Source organism: Idiotropiscis lumnitzeri, chromosome 12 (assembly GCF_059441095.1).
Source record: "Idiotropiscis lumnitzeri isolate Australia: NSW breed Sydney's pygmy pipehorse chromosome 12, RoL_Ilum_1.0, whole genome shotgun sequence".
Taxonomy (NCBI): domain Eukaryota; kingdom Metazoa; phylum Chordata; class Actinopteri; order Syngnathiformes; family Syngnathidae; genus Idiotropiscis; species Idiotropiscis lumnitzeri.
The window spans coordinates 14886969-14902889 of NC_142402.1; the positions used below are offsets into that span (position 1 = coordinate 14886969).

The 15921-nt window shown below is 41.9% G+C and overlaps 2 protein-coding genes across 3 annotated transcripts; one reads left to right on the forward strand and one right to left on the reverse strand.

The window, feature by feature from the left end:
* Positions 1-5865: 5865 nt before the first annotated feature.
* On the forward strand, positions 5866-9333 carry scg2b (secretogranin II b). The gene is made up of 2 exons (XM_088312181.1): positions 5866-6013; positions 6836-9333. The coding sequence occupies exon 2, from the start codon at positions 6855-6857 to the stop codon at positions 8619-8621; it is 1767 nt and encodes a 588-aa protein (XP_088168307.1). The 5' UTR covers positions 5866-6013; positions 6836-6854; the 3' UTR covers positions 8622-9333.
* Positions 9334-9381: 48 nt separating this feature from the next.
* On the reverse strand, positions 9382-15233 carry ap1s3b (adaptor related protein complex 1 subunit sigma 3b). 2 transcript variants are annotated; one of them, XM_088312183.1, is made up of 6 exons: positions 14980-15233; positions 13560-13738; positions 13308-13416; positions 12127-12264; positions 10053-10111; positions 9382-9867 (listed from the first exon to the last, which is right to left on the reverse strand). In XM_088312183.1, the coding sequence occupies exons 1-5, from the start codon at positions 14980-14982 to the stop codon at positions 10067-10069; spliced, it is 474 nt and encodes a 157-aa protein (XP_088168309.1). In that variant the 5' UTR covers positions 14983-15233; the 3' UTR covers positions 9382-9867; positions 10053-10066. The 2 variants fall into 2 exon arrangements, with proteins under 2 accessions (XP_088168309.1, XP_088168310.1); XM_088312184.1 differs by lacking the exon at positions 10053-10111 and having other exon boundaries at positions 14980-15232.
* Between the last annotated feature and the right edge of the window lie 688 nt (positions 15234-15921).

Consider the following 15921-nt stretch of genomic DNA (forward strand, 5'->3'; position numbering starts at 1 on the left):
CGCTCCAATGACGTCAGTGTGTGTGCGTCACACGCCCACCCCACTACCCTCCCCTGCCCTCCCCTCGCCCTTCATAGACACTAACATAATCTGTTTGCTCGTATGCAACAGCGTCGTTACTGTTGAAAGGGATGAGGCAGAGCACCGAGGAGCCCACCCGCCGACGCACATCCATGAAAAAGAAGGAAAAGAGCCATGTGGAGGAGCAGCATTTAAGACATTGAAAGTGACAAGAAGCAATCAAGAAGTCATTTGTCCTTTCAGATCATTAACAAGCCCCTCATTCCAGAACATTTATAGTGATATAACCCAATAATATCATAAAATGCAGTGGAGTGGACCTCTAGGGCCAAAAAAAAGGGTTCCATAAAAGCCTAAATGGCAAAAAGAGTACGTAAATGAAATGCTAATAACAATAATAATAATAATAATAAAAAAACAAAATAATTCACAAAAAAGACTTTTGTGTTGTTTGCATGTGCACCTTTGAATGGATAAAAACAACAAAATTAAGTTTTTGGAGAGGCCAGTCAAAGCCAGGACTTCATTCAATTGGGATGCTGTCGTATGACCTTTAAGTAAGCAGTTGGAATAAACTATAAGTAGACTAATAGAGCTAGTGAACTAGAAGCAGATTAGTTTAGAGGGTAGAATATAAAAAGACAAGTTTAGCTAGTAGACTACAAGTAGACTAGTTAAGATAGTAGATAAGTAGACAAATTCAGCCAGTAGATTATGAACAAACGAAATGACCTAGTAGACTAGAAATATTATTAACTCATTGACTTGAAGTAGACAAGTTCAGCTAGTAGACTAGAATTAGAATAGTTCAGATAGTAGACTAGAAGTCTACTACAAAGTAGATTTGCTAGAGCACTAGAAGTAGACAAATTTAGCAAGTAGAGTCGAAGTAGACCTTCTGTATGCTCATGTGAATCTGACCAACTTCATACACCTTGAGACCACCAACAGACCTTTGATGGAACAACAGGCACCCAACATAAAGTCTATGACAATAGTCCCAAGACGCAAAGGAGGTGCTCCATAAATTTCCATGTCACCAACTGATTTTTGTAAAGAAGTATTTTGCAATATTTTGCAATTTAGTTTATTCATTTTATGGTGACAAATGGTGGTCATCCAGATAATGACTAATCTCGAATTTTTGGCTGCCAGGATGGCCGAGTGGTCTAAGGCGCCGCGTTCCGGACCCAGTCTCCCCAGGAGGCCTGGGTTCGAATCTCGAATTTCCCCATTGTGGGACTAATAAAGGCATTATTAATTAATTAATTATTAATTAATTGTCTGACACATCGGAACATTGAGTAGATTATTTTGTAAAATGAAAATTGCTCACTAACAGATTGGCAAGCTATATTTAAAATGTGTTGGGATGAAAGAGCATGACATAAAAACCTGAAAAGATTATTTATATGCATTAAACATTTCCCCATCATTGTACAGTCTCAGAAGTAGAAGTCTTTTTAGCACAAAGCTTGCCATCTTTACCTCAAAACTCATAAGTGTATACAGGAGCTGACTTCTTTTACGCAAATGATGTCCATTAGTGGCGAAAGGAATTGAAGCCCGGTTGAGCTCATTAATTCAGAAATTGCCCTCTCCCACTGTTTTTGTGACAGTACATCGACACGTGACCTTTTCAAACAGGAAACGCATGCAGAGCCACACTTTGCACCTCCATCCCACTCGTCTGCTCAAATCTCACTGACTCCCACCCTAATATGCTCCAACCTTACACTCAATTAATGCTCCATTCTCCCTTCTGACAGCCTAGGCAACACAATGTCTCCGGCACCATAATTGGTGCATCAGCAAAGAAAGTGACTCTATTGGAAGAGGAGGTGCCTGTTGGAGGAGAAGAAGACAAACACAAACCCGTGCAAAGAAACAAAAGGTGGAGGCACTTGAAAGGCCGTGAGGCGGCGTCGCCATGGAGACGTGGGATGAAAAGAAGATGTGCCATGACAACGGGTGTGCCATTCTCTCCTTGCTTAGGTGGTAGGTGGGGGGGTTGTATGTGTTGTGGGGTAGTGGTGATGAAGACGAGGATGAAAACAAACAAAAGAGCATGAGTCCATCTTCTGCTCACAGTGACTCATATTTGAATGACTTTGGATTGTAAAATAAAGCAAAATCTGGATTCATTGTTTGAATTGATACTTGAGTTGAGTCCTTCAAACACAAACATGAATAAGAAAAATGATCCACCTATGTCACTTGTTTTTAATCGATGTTTAGTTCAAAATAAATACAGTAACTATAGAAGAGAAAATACACATAGTTATGAAAAAAAATAACACAATACAATGACTAGCAAATCACTGTGCAATCCCAATCCCTACCACCAGTGATCTTCTACCTCATATTAAATTTAAAGTGGCTACTTCATCATAACAGTCGCTACTTGCGCCCCACTGGCTGCCTTTATTGCCACTTTCATCTGAACAATTTAGTATAGATACCAAACTGCGCAGCAAGATCACAAACACTAACAGCGTTTTCATGTGTAGCTCTTGTGTCCTTTTATGATTATTATTATTATTTTTAAACCCAGTAGGAACACGATTACTCTTCCTATTAAGACTCTCACTCGTTCGCAGTTCACACTTTCTTTGGAGGCATACTGCGGGCTTATATAGCGCAAAAACAATAGAGATACCTGCAATGTTGTGACAAAAGAAAAAGCACAACGGAGCATGCGAACTGACTGAATTGTTTGTCAACTGAGCATCCACTCTGGTTAAAAAAAGGGGGGGAGGTTAATTTTATGTTGAATTCTCTGAAGCCATTTCACACGAGAAATGGGTTTATAATCATTTTTGACTATAACGCTGCCTGTGTCAACTGAGACAGCAGTGAACCTTTTTGACCCTTGAAGGGCACCTTACAACATGCTCATACTTAGTCAAGGCTTCAAATCGCATCAGTTTATAACAACCAAATGTGTCCATTCAATTGCAGACAGTGTATAACATAAATGTCAGTTGGCCAAGGGAATATTCTAATAATATTCCAATTTGAACCAAAGAAGCTTAATAAGTGGCTAGCATCATGACGGACTCTTTAACGAGGTAGGGGAGGGGCTAACAAGGAATTCAGTGTTGTATTTGAAATATTTCCATGAAGTATAGCATCACACCATCGGTGACCCATTTTTTCCAAAACTAAAAATTGTGTGAGTCCCTCAAAATTTTGTGCAACGCATCCGCCCTCACACTCCTCAGAGGTGTTTGATTTTCTCTCTTCCTCACGGCTGTCACATCTTGTGGTTTTTTTTGTGTTTTTTTTAGGGGGGGGGCACACGAAGAATACAATCTTTAGTTCAGTGGCCACAATGGACTCTAGGCACATAATCTGCCGCGTTGTTGAAACACGGCTTAGCCATTTGAGAGTTTGAAAAATTACGTTATTCTACACACGGTGTTTAGAGGACTCGCTCAAACTAACCACCACAAATGTACGTCATCTTTGTAAGTCTTCCTCCCGAGAACCGGGCAGCAAATTAGAGAAATGCTTTGATGTACAGTATGGCTCTTCTAATGAAGACATTAAGTCAATATTTTTCAAGTATACATAAAAAGCAGTGGCGAAGCGTGCATTTCACTTGAATAAATCCCCCACATATCGCCATCATTTATGACACCACAGCTGGAGAAATGATATACAGAAACACACTTACGCAGTCCTAAGTGAGTGTTGGACACGACCAAGCTTCTCGTGAAATGTCCGTCTTGAAAACTGCCTCGCAAGTGTATTTGAAAATAAATCCATACTTTTCCCTCCTTCGGCCATTGTGGTTTGCGCTATAAAAACACAATTGTATTGTATTGTATTGTAAAAAAAGCAAGAAAATATTTTCGATTTTCAAACGGTCGCCAGGAACGGACTCCCGGGTGTGTTGATTACGCATAGCGCTATCCAATCACAAGACGCGTTTATCACGTTCAGCGAGAAGGCTCACTGTAACCAAATCGTGATCTGATTGGCTATCGCAACTGTCTATCAACTGTAAAAACGCCCATGCTTATGCGGAACAGACACCCGCAAAAAAAAGCCTCCGAGCGATAGCGCGTGCTTCCGGTATTATGAAATCTACCTAGCAACACGAGCTTGTTGAATTCTGATTGGATAAAAATCCTAACCTAAAAATTCAACACTAGGATATATTATGACATCCATGTAAAGAATATGATCATGATTTTGTGATTATGTTAGGCCAGCAGAGAAGGCCTTGAACGCATTGACCACCCCACTACTGAAAGAAAGTGATATTTTATTTTAAACTGTCCTCTGAACGCTGCATGGAATGCTCATTAGTCAGCCTTCAAAGGCGTCAAAGGACCAGTTCCTCTTCCAACACCAGGACGTCAGGGATTTACATTTTTTACATTTCCAACCCATCCACAAAGAGTCAACAATGTGACATACTCAACGATTGGTCGTTTAGTGCCCCTTTCTATTTTTGTATGCCTTCGTCTGCCTAAATCTAGCAATCTGCTAATGGCTATCGAGACCGCAAGCACAGACTGATATTTGTTTGTTGCCTAACCCGTGCGCAGGGATGTGATGTCATGACTGTGGGACCGTAAAGCACTTTTACAAACACACAATCTGTCTTTTTATGACTGATTTAAATCTGTGTTTCATCCTCCCAGACAGCGCAAGAGGCTGATGACAACTAAGAAGTGATGTTTTTTTTTCTGATGACACGATGAAAGGAGCGGATCAAGAGAGGGCTTCGACTTTGATTACCGGCGCTAATGGACTTGACTGAGATGCAAATGGGATGTAAAACCAGCTGTGTTGCAATAAAAAATGGACGATGGGAGCCTATGAGAGTGTCATCCGTGTGTTTTCTGTAGGGCTTCATTTGGGTCGCTAGTGATCTGCAGCTTCGATGAACCTAAAAAGTGTGTTTTTGAAATATGGGGAGAAATATCCAGGCTTCAATCTCGTACAACTCTGTTGAGGACGAGACCTGTATAAAATGGATCTGTGATGCAAGGGTTTACATTTGATTACCACCATCACATGAAAGGAAACAAGTGCTCTTTAGAAGCCTGGTGGAGCTCACCATAAATCTTGTCACTCTCCACATGCGTGGCCCTTCATCTGGCAGGCGGCACGCTGCGTCGCCATCTTCTCACCGGTGGGAGTGCCGCAGCTTTGGCCCCTAGTCAACCGGAGGCTGTTTATCACTGTCTGGTTGGTTCATCTCAAGAAGGAGGAGGAAGGAGAAGCAGGAGGAGGAGGGGCTGCAAAACTGCGACAGCGCCTGTGAGTCATACTGGAGGGTTTAACTCTTATTAAACCGCTGGCATGCAGAAAGAAACTTTACATAAAGATGATAAAACTGTCAGGAAAAATTAAGCACTTTGAGTTGTGCTAATGCTTATTAATGCTGTTTTCTAATTTGCTTTTGTATGTAATCACGATGATCTCTCTCTCTCTCTCTCTGTCTCTCTCTCTCACCGTCGTCTGTCTTTCTCTCTCTCTCTCTCTCTATCTGGTCCTTGTTTGTTTTTGTCTATATAACATATTTTGTGTTGCTCTATCCTAACATTAATTTCCCATCTGTAGAGCAATAAATTATTATTTTTGTTCTGCATTAAAGTAACTGCACCCTATTCCCAATAAAGGGATTTCTATTTCTATTGTTGCAGCATTTAACTAAGTGTGTTTCCTTATAGACGATCAATAGCTCTCACCGTGCAACAAGACAGATTCGAGGGCTATTTTTAATTCTGCGAGCTTTTTTGTATGCCATGCCATAAAAACGTGAATCATTTATACGGGCTCTTTTTTTTTAATGGGAGGGGTGGGGGGCGGTTCTTGCATGTGTGCGTTGTACGATGACGCGTTAGTCAGGTGTCTGCTCATATATGCGGAGGAGCTGTCCAAGCGCTGCACACACAATACAACACAACACAACACAAAGCTGCAAGAGGACATGCCCAACACCTCCACTGTTGCCTGAGCGTCCTCTTCAAAGGTAAGAAGCGTATTTCTCCGACGATTTCACCCATTAAATGCAGCGGATTCATAATGTATTTTATGTGTATTATTGGAATGGAAATCTCGGATATCTTGGATGGAATTGTCCTGTTATTTTGAGCTGCCGTCCAATTAGATCTCGACGCTGCTCCTCGGAACGCGAGGAATGAGTCATACAGAGATTTGATTGATGGATGGATAGAAACGAACGCTTCCTGAGCAAACGCATGGATACAGCTAGATGGAGATTTGGAGGATCCATACATACATTTGTTTGAATTTAAGCAGTGTGTGATAAGATGACGAACAATGACAAATATAGACAACATATTCCAGAGGTATTTTTCCCAATTTGTTACGAACCTAATGACGTCAGAATATGAAATCAATTCACGAAATTCCATCTAGTATAATATTTAAAAAATCTCAGGAAAACCAATTATTTTATTTTTTATTCCACTGTTATACGAAAAATCAAAACAAGACTCATCAAAAAAATCTCATATAGTAAAAAAGTCACATTTCGTTATAAAACGAACAAAAGCAATGCGCATATTAACAAAATCAAAACATCTTAATGGTGTGTGTAATAGCTCTAAAACGAGACAGAAAATTTAAGGAATTTCCACACAAAATGAGTAGAAAAGTGAGATTTTGTTTAAAAAACCCTAAGTGCAAAAACTGTATTTTTTTTTTTTAGTTGATATAATTAAATCATTCACTGCCAGCCCAGGTAAAATGAATGTACTTTTGGGCGTCAATATCCGTCAATGGGTTAAGGACATCTCGATAACCATCTACGTTGTTTTTCTGTGTACAGGTGATCAATTTCCTAGAATATGCTGCATTTCCACCACAAGTTGCCCGCGGGGGCAGCCGTGGTCCTGCTCGCCATCCTCCTCCATGGATGCAGCGTGCAGGCTGCGTCTCTCCCCCGCCAGTACCGTCTCCGAGGCGGTGACGGTGACGAAGGGCAGCCGGCCGGTTCTGATCTGCTCAAAGCTCTGGAGTACATCGAGAACCTGAAGCAGCGTAACGCGGGTCGCCCCGGACCCGCGCCCTCCGACTACGACGAAGTGGACAAGTTCAGGGTGTTGCTTCAGCTCGCCTCCCAGCAACAGCGGCAACAGCAGGAGGAGGCGGGGGAGGAGGACGAGGCTCCCGCGGAGCGCCAGGACATCACTGCGGAACAGTTGATGAGATCCTTGCTCAAGTCCCTCCAGGATCAGGCCAAGCTCAGCCCGGCAACAACGCCCCAGAATGACCGCCGCCTATACAGACACCGCACCAAAGGGACAGAAACCGTTCAGAGCTCACCAGCTGATTACGCCAATTACCCGAGACCTCACAAGAAGTACCCGCTGATGTTCGAGGATGAGGAGAACACTGATGCCTCCAAGCGGGCAACAGAGGATCTGGACCAGAAGTACACACCCCAGAGCCTCGCCAACCTCCGCTCTATCTTCGAGGAGTTGGAGAGGATGCCCATGGCTGTAGGACAGAAGAGAGACATCTTTGGGGATGAGGACGAGGAGACTGATGAGGACGGGGAGGAGTGGGTTCCCGTGGAGGAACGAGAGGAGACCGAGGAAATGGTGAACGGGAGTCACGAGGAAGCAGACAGGGCCCTCGGGGATCAGGAGGAGGAAGACGGGGAGGGAGTGCAGCGACGCTCGGGTCAGGACCAGGAGGACGCCGACGATGACACCAAGCTGGTCGATTACTACCTATTGAAAGTTTTGGAGATGACCGATCAGACACAGAAGAGAGACCAGACTGGAGAGCAACGAAAGAGACTCATCCGCCCCTCCATCGTGGATCCTCGTACGGTGAAGGAGCTTCTGGAGCTGTCGTTGAAGCTCCACGTCCCCCCTCAGGACCTCATCGATATGCTGCTCACGGAGGAGCTACGGAAGCTCCACCGCAACCCGCCGCCCACTTTGTCCCGCTACACCACCGGACAAACCCCAAAAGTCCGCTACTTTAGCCGAAGACTACCCCTGAAGAGCAAGGCCGCCGCCCCCGAGGACATGGACCGAGAGGACTTTTTGGATATCATCGGCGTGGAGACCATCAGTAACGAGTACCCGGTGATGCCCAGACCGGTCAAGACATCCTCGGATAGGATCTCAGCGGGGACCAACCCTGAACCAAACGCGGGATCGGTCAAAATCCCGCCTCCAGCCGGGCGCAGGGAGAATCTGTTCTTGTCCGAGCTCAACAAGATGCCCTTTCGGCGTCAGGCCGACGACGACAACACCGACGACGGCGACGTGGAGGACGAGGTGACCACCTATCTGGCGGCCAAAATCCTCACCGAGTACCCGCCCAACGGTATCGCCAAACGGGACACCCAGGCGCAGACGAAGAGCCACTTCCCCTACGAGCTGTACGAGAGGGCCGTGAAGGACTACTTGAGCCAGGCGGACTCTGGGAGCAGACCGATGGCCAAGAGGGAGGCTGAGGAGGAGAAGCCCACTGAGGTGCAGAGCAAGGAAGAGGAGGAGGGCATGAAGGCCAAGACCTCCACCCCAGGCACTGCGTCGGGAGGAGGAGGAGGAGGAGGAGGAGAGGAGCACCGTGACAAAGCTATGGCTGGAATGTAAACGTTATGATTATAGTATTTAAACTTTCTCTGTATGGTGGATGTGATCTAGTTTACAAATTTTATTGTACAAATCATAGCTGATATCACCTTAATTTAAAAAAAAAAATAATATATATATATATATTAGTATACATATAGTCCCTATTTGCTGCAAGGTCATTGTAGAAATATAATGACGTCATAGGAGATGAAACCAACATATTCAAAAGACAGGGTTTGCAACTTGTACTCGTCCTAAATTCTTAATGAGTATAAATATCGAATAAGAGTTTCTAATTGAGTTTTGTGACACTGTTAAAGTTTTACATTGTGTTTGTAGAAACAGTCTACATTATCTTTAAAAGGAATTGACGTTTGTCACATTTAAGTACGTGTGAATATAACTCTAAACTATGGCATCCTCTCAAGATCCCAGGACTTTCCAAACATTTGAGAATATAATCTGGGTTCTTTTCAATTGGAGTTGACTGGAATGAGTGCTGCCGTGGCTCTGCGTATATTCAGGGTTCGTGAAGTTATTGTAATTATGATTATGGATAGTTATTTATTAGTCTAAATATCAGCCTGCCTTCCGATCGCTTTCATACCGCGAAGCTCTGCATTGTCGGCCTACCAGTGGTTGTGCTATGTATGCTCATTTTTAAACCATTTTGTACATGCTCAATAATGTGTGATGAAGCACAGATGAATAAAGCATCAGTGGTATTATTTTTCTTCTTGCTGAGTTGTGTTGCTTATTAAAAAAAACAAACTGCAAGTTGGTTTCTCAAAATACACATTTAATTAGAAGATACAATTTACTTGTTATATAAAAAAAAATAATAATAATTTCCACACCCACACTCGCAACAACTCAGGCACAATCAATCTGAGATTAGACGGATTAAAAAGCGATTCAACATTTCATTCGGGAATGTGCTTCTTGCTGTTTGACTATGAAATTGTTTGTATTAAATAGACTTAGATCATAAATAATCACAATGGTAAATACCAATCACATATATTAATAACATTCACCACACCTGTAAAATATTTGCACCCCTTTCACTTTCAAATGAGTGCAGGACCAAAAAAAAAAATGTACTTGTAAATGAAGCCTTCTCTCTTCTCTTGAGAATGTTAAAGCAGGATCAAAATGAATCCACTTCCCATGTCATCGTTGTATTTTTATATTCTGGCCCTGAGCTTACTTTGTCCCTTTTCCTGAGTCAAAACGCCGGCTTGCTCATATATTCCTCCATTGTCTAGAAAAGAGGGGGTGGGGGGAGAAAAGCACACAAGAGAGGATAAATCACCTTCTAAGGGTCTTAACGCTCAATTGTGTGATAGGATGAATATTCAGAGGCACACGTTTACACATCACCTGGAATTAAAAAAAAGGTGCTGAGAACACCGACACACAGTCACTAACACAAGCAGAACATCTAACCTGTCTGTCCATATTCAAGGTCCAAACAGCTCCACCTCATACCAATCATTGCTGCCATCCTGAAGCGATAATGATCATAATCAATGGGAGCCTAATGGCTACGGCATCAATTCCAAATTCAGGTGTTAGTCGAGCCTTACTGAGAAGCAGAACACACCCAAGAAAACGACTTGACCACATAGAGCTGTCCGCCAGACCTACGCCACCCCGACCCCTCCCACGCAAAATCTGTCTCCCGCTCGCAACTAACACTGGCAGGGAGCGACAGACAGAGAGAGAGAGAGAGAGAGAGAGGGAGGGAGAGCGATGCACACTCACAAGGGTGGAAAAAAAGGCAGCACAAACACAACAGCAAACACCCAGAAGGCAATTTAGCGGCACCGCCGTTAATCGAACCGGACCATCACACTGACTAGTGCAGACGCTCGCATTCATTCAAACAACTACACTGAAACAACACGTCACCATGCTGGAGCTCAATGCAAAAACTAGTAGGAAAGTTACTGCTCCCCAAGATGAACATAAAAACAAAAAGTTGGGCCATTTGTGTTTGGGTGATTACGTCTCGGCAGTAAATGTGCTTGGAGTTTATTAGACTACCGGAAAAAAGTAAACTACTAAGGAAAACAAATATAAAACATTAAGCTTGAGGATGTGCGGGCCAAATGTAAAAATTTAATTTTGTTTTTGGCTCAGGCAGTTGAGACAGGCGAATGTGTTTTTTTTTTTTCTTGCCATACTAGAAAAGTGTAATTGCATATCCACAGCAGTAGGTGGCACTCATGATTTGATTTTTTATTTTTAAGTACTTTAAGTCTTCTGCTTCAGGCTGAAAAGCAACGTTAAATGATTCTTTATTGTAGATCGATGTACATTTTTTTTGTGTGTGTGTTATTGGATACAAGTTTATGCAAATGTGTACCTATAACAATTTTATAGACAAAGTCCAGCAGTAAGCCTGTTTTTGGTTGTGTTTTCCTCCAACACAGCGGATTCAAATAATCGGGGTCGTCACCCCTAACCTAAACCATGTAAGATGGTAGTTTGACCCCTGTGGTGTAGACTCCGTAGAAAACTGTACACTGGGGGAAGTATAATCCAGAAATACGCTTATACTGTACATGAAAGAACTAGTCACAATTGCTCAGCAGGCTGCAGTAAGATTAGCCATTCTTTGTAGAGGATAAATAAAATTAGCCCAAGCGTTGTAATAGTCTGTCTATATGTGTTGCGCCATCATTTGTGTAAAAACATACAAAGTAATTACATTATTAGTCTCTCCAGTCATTTCAAAGGGAATTAAACAGTGTTATAAACAAGAAATAATCTACCAAACACACCCAAACATTTTATTTTATGTTTACAAAGAGTCAAACTAATGCCACCTGGAGAGTCCGAGAGAGAGGCCCACAGACAAAAGCAGGGCATACACTGTGCAAATCAAACCAGTTTGTTGCTATAATAGTGTATGCCTAGCTTTATTGAAGCCGGTCCGCAGCAGATTCAAACAAGTTATTCTTACAAGCCGCAACTGTGTGTGACTGGTGTTGCCTTCACCTTGAGCGCATCGGTGGCAATGCTTACATGGACAGCAATACTCCATTAGTGAGCACTTTCAGGAAATGTTCTCAATTAGACACTACCAGGTAAAAAGAAAATCTCAGTCCATATCTGATTAAGCAGCTACCATGTATTAGGGGTGTCAGGTTACTGCTGTCCATGTAAATGCCTCTTACATGTGCGTTTTAGGGGTGGGACGAAATAGAGATGTGCAGTCATATACTGCAATACTTACACTGATGCAAATGCAGTTAAGTGGTTCAAAACAATGTGTTAAATCTTTTCGGGTAAAACGCGATTGCTACTTTGATTTAAAAATACAGACAGACAGAGGGATTTCTAAAAGCTCATCAATGTGTGATGAGTGAAAGTAAAGCAGGCTCATTAAAAATACTGGCGTTTCATTCGGCTGCCTTCGTGGCCGGTCTTGTTAATGATGCCGCACGTCACAAACAGATGTTCCGCATTCATGCCACCATTGTGTCGTGTCGATTTGCGCGTCAGAGCATCTCACCTCCTGCAACATGTCGGAGGCTTCGATGGAGCGGTTCACAATCTGCTTGGAGGTTTCCTGGATTTCCCCTCCCATGAGGAACTCGTCCAAGATAAAATAGGCCTTCTCAAAGTTAAAGATTATGTCGAGCTCGCACACCTGGAAGAGGAGGCCAGGGATTATTTCAGATCATACAGGATACTGTGGAACAGATACACCCCTAACACCTTAAAACAATGTTTTAGGAAAAATATGCTTTCGATAAGCAGCATTATCTCTCATTAAAGCGGCACTCCGCAGGATTTTGCACTAAAATATCTTCACAGTAGCCTTTTCGTTTGACCGTTTATGACTCACACATTTTATAAATAGAAGATTAACACTTTAGTTGTTCACAATGGGTATTCTTGCAAGCCTCGGAAAAATATATATATATTTTTTTTTTGGGGGGTGGGTTTACTGAATGTTACACTTCTATACTACAACGTGAGTAGGTCTAATATTTTTGTGGATTCGGAATTATAGGCAGGGCAAACATAGTACGTCAATAAAAATAGAATTTTGAGTGAGTTGATTATTGTGAAAAAATACACAAAATTAGTTCTTTCACCTAATGTTCGTTTGCTGCTGAGCAGTTTTGTGCCACCCTCGCACGCTAATTTTTGTGCAAAGCAGGCCTTCACAAAAAAACAAAACAAAACAAAAATAAAATAAAAATTACGCTATATTTTGTTGTTTGGGTTAGGAAAGTGGATGTTCTATACATGCATCGAGACATGTATTGTGAAAAATGAAATATATTAAGAGGACATATTTTGCCACGCATATCTCCATATTTAAAGTGCCATTTATGCCATTCATCTGGTTCGGAAGTGTGTGGTCCTAGGGTTTGGCGCCATCATGTGGCATCTTCGATCATTAGAAAGACCACAAAAACAAAAACATGTTTAGTGTTTTGGGGGGAATAACAAGAGCTAGATTCACCACCACTCCCCTAAAAAATGCTGATATGTAAATTTACTAATACCTAACCAAGAATAGGCAGGGAATTGTAATACATCAAATATAATAAACCTAAATGGGAAATTTGCTTTAAAATCAAAACCGAAACTGATTATTATGATTATTAATAGAACTGAGTAGATTGTCCACACGACTACTGCGACTTGAATAAGAATTGAAGAAGGCGAACGGGAAAATACATTGCCAAAATATCTGTCCAGCAGCTCAACGTAGCGATGAATTACTTCCAAAGCAAGCAGCTCATTCTCATGGCTCTCTATAGCCAAGCAGAAATACAAGCTTGCATATCTAAAAAGGGAAAAGGGGACAGAATAAGATCAGTAAGTCAGTTGGTAACGTGATCCATTATAAAGTCAGGGTGTGAGAAGATAAGAAACAGACACGCTTGCTTTGTAAGTGGCTGTAAAGAAAGAATGCAAGGGCCCGCCCACCTTTTGTAAATAATCTTCAGGTCTTTCCAGTGCAGGAAGTTACAGGTACGCGGTTGCCGTGCCAACACGGCGGTGGTCATGTCCCTGATGATCTTCTTCTTCTCCCGGTCAGACATGGGCGTGTACCATTTCTGCAAGCGCAACTTGCCCTGGCGGCTAAAGAGTAGCAGGAAGCGCATCTGATGACACAGGACACACAGCAAGGACAGCGGGGGATATCGAGTCAGAGGGGTGAACGCAGGCCTCATACCACAAAAAGTAGTTGTACGCCTGATTACCCAAGGACATTATTAACTAGAGTAATGTGTGTTCTGCTAGTGCCACGGCTCAAAGAATACCTTGACTGCCCAAACAAACATTTTAATGATTGCAACACCTCTGCAGGTACAACCTGAAAGACTACAAGAAATGACTGAGGCATTTGTATGGTATTAGAATGTTATTTTTGTGCACATTATTGATGTAATTACCCTGTCTATAGAATATGCATTTCGGAAAGTGTGGTTTGTAGAGTAATCAGCATGCGTGTGGTACATTTACTGTGAAAAAAATATTATTATAGGCCATTATAAACTTTTGTTGGGTATCAATTTCTTACAGTTTTTTTATTTATTTATTTTCTTTTTATTTAAAAATGTTGTCACGTCGTCACTGTCCTTTAACGTATCGCGACAAGGCTCCTACCTAGAACATGCCCATCAGGGTAGTGCCGTGGTATCGGTGTGTAGTATCAGAACATTTATACGAGAATCAAATCAGCAAACCCCTATTTAGAGTATTGTGTTTTCTTTCCAAATGAGCAAATATACAATGCATGAACCCACACTAACTGGATAGAATGTATTGAGAATTTAATTTCTATCTTTATCTCCTTGATCCTCTATAATTGATATAGTTTTGTTTCTGTTATAATGTAAAACTTCAGTAAATCACAATGGGTTTTTTAAAATATTTTTTAAACATAAACTATTTTTCACATTTAGACATGAGATGGGTACAATGTATTATTACTAAAATTATACTGCAATTATTTTATTTTATTATTACGCGTATCTATATGTAAAAACCATGCGTCAAGCGTGGAGGGGGCGAAAAAAAAGTGACAAAAAGATCAGTTTCAGTTGAACGGGAAATGAAGGCATAAAACAACGCAAAGTGACCAAACCTGTTTTGCTGTTCGACGGTTGGAGATTTTTTTTCTCACGATAACAAGAACGTATTTACATATTTCCTTTAAACTCAGCAAAAGGTGACTGCAAGTCCAAAAACAAAACAAAACATACACACTAAAAAAAGAGAGATTATTGGCTAACGATGACGTTGTTAGGTTTCTGATGCCAACAACCTCCCGGTGGCAACAGGTGCAAACAGGTGATGCTAACTTTGTATCTTTTCTCCGCACGCGTTGAGCTTCGCTTACCATGTTGTCAGCCGGTTAATCGAGGCGTCCCGCAGATGCAAATATCTGAATTAAACCCTCACACGGGGTCACGATATCCTTTTAAAAAACATAACATTAAATTCGCCGTCCTGCCGTCTACCGTCGACAGCCACAAGTGAACAAAGTTGCTGAGCTCTGCCCTACTTCCGCCTCCTACCGGGCGGTGCATGCCGCTGTACGAGGTGGGAAGCGCACACCGCGAGCACCTTGATTGGCTTATTGTAAGGGGTACGCTTGGTCCTATTGCAGGCGTTTTAAAGAAATATCACGCGATCCACTTCGCGATTTGGAGAAAAATCTAAAACAAAACTAGAACTAGCCGGAGTTTTACAGGATCGACAGTGTAAAAAAATAAATTATGTCTTTGACTGGAATTTGTGCGTCAACGTCGCCGCCATCTTGGATGTGACAAGTGAGACAACATTATTCATATACAGGTTTCTGTACTTGAACCACGGGTTTAAGACTAAATTAGATAATTTGAGATAGGGCAGCTGACTTCGACAGTAGGAGTGTTACACTCATATTTTAGAATATCAAATAAAATATAGGAGGGGCTTCACTGCTTTACTGGGCAACGCAGATTTCTGTCAGCGCTCTAGCGCCCACTATCACCGGTGTAGCACCGTTCCTGAATCTTACCAGGTAGAAACGAAAAAAAAAAAAATAATTTTAAGGTGTTTCTTGTCGGTCTGTTGCAAGTAAAATGAAAAAAAAAAAGTATGCCACAGAAGTAGTGTACAACTAGTGCAAGAGGGAAGTATTTTACTGACAGTGATGTGCTGTAGAATGGCACCAAGCCGTAATATTTTGAAAGCAAGATACATTGTATTTGGTTACACTCGTCAAAACACAGTGCTCTGATTAATATTGTGTTCATAGTGGAATAAGAATTAACAGAATAACTCAGCAAGTAGGCCC

What these genes read in the sequence shown, in the direction of transcription:
- scg2b (XM_088312181.1), top strand. Translation starts at nt 6,855, where the DNA reads ATGCTGCATTTCCACCACAAGTTGCCCGCGGGGGCAGCCGTGGTCCTG.
- ap1s3b (XM_088312183.1), bottom strand. An exon ending in TGGACAGATATTTTGGCAAT is followed by an intron (nt 12,265 to 13,307) that starts GTATTTTCCCGT and finishes CTCCTCTTCCAG; the next exon opens with GTGTGCGAGCTCGACATAAT. An exon ending in CCTCCGACATGTTGCAGGAG is followed by an intron (nt 10,112 to 12,126) that starts GTGAGATGCTCT and finishes TTATCGCTTCAG; the next exon opens with GATGGCAGCAATGATTGGTA.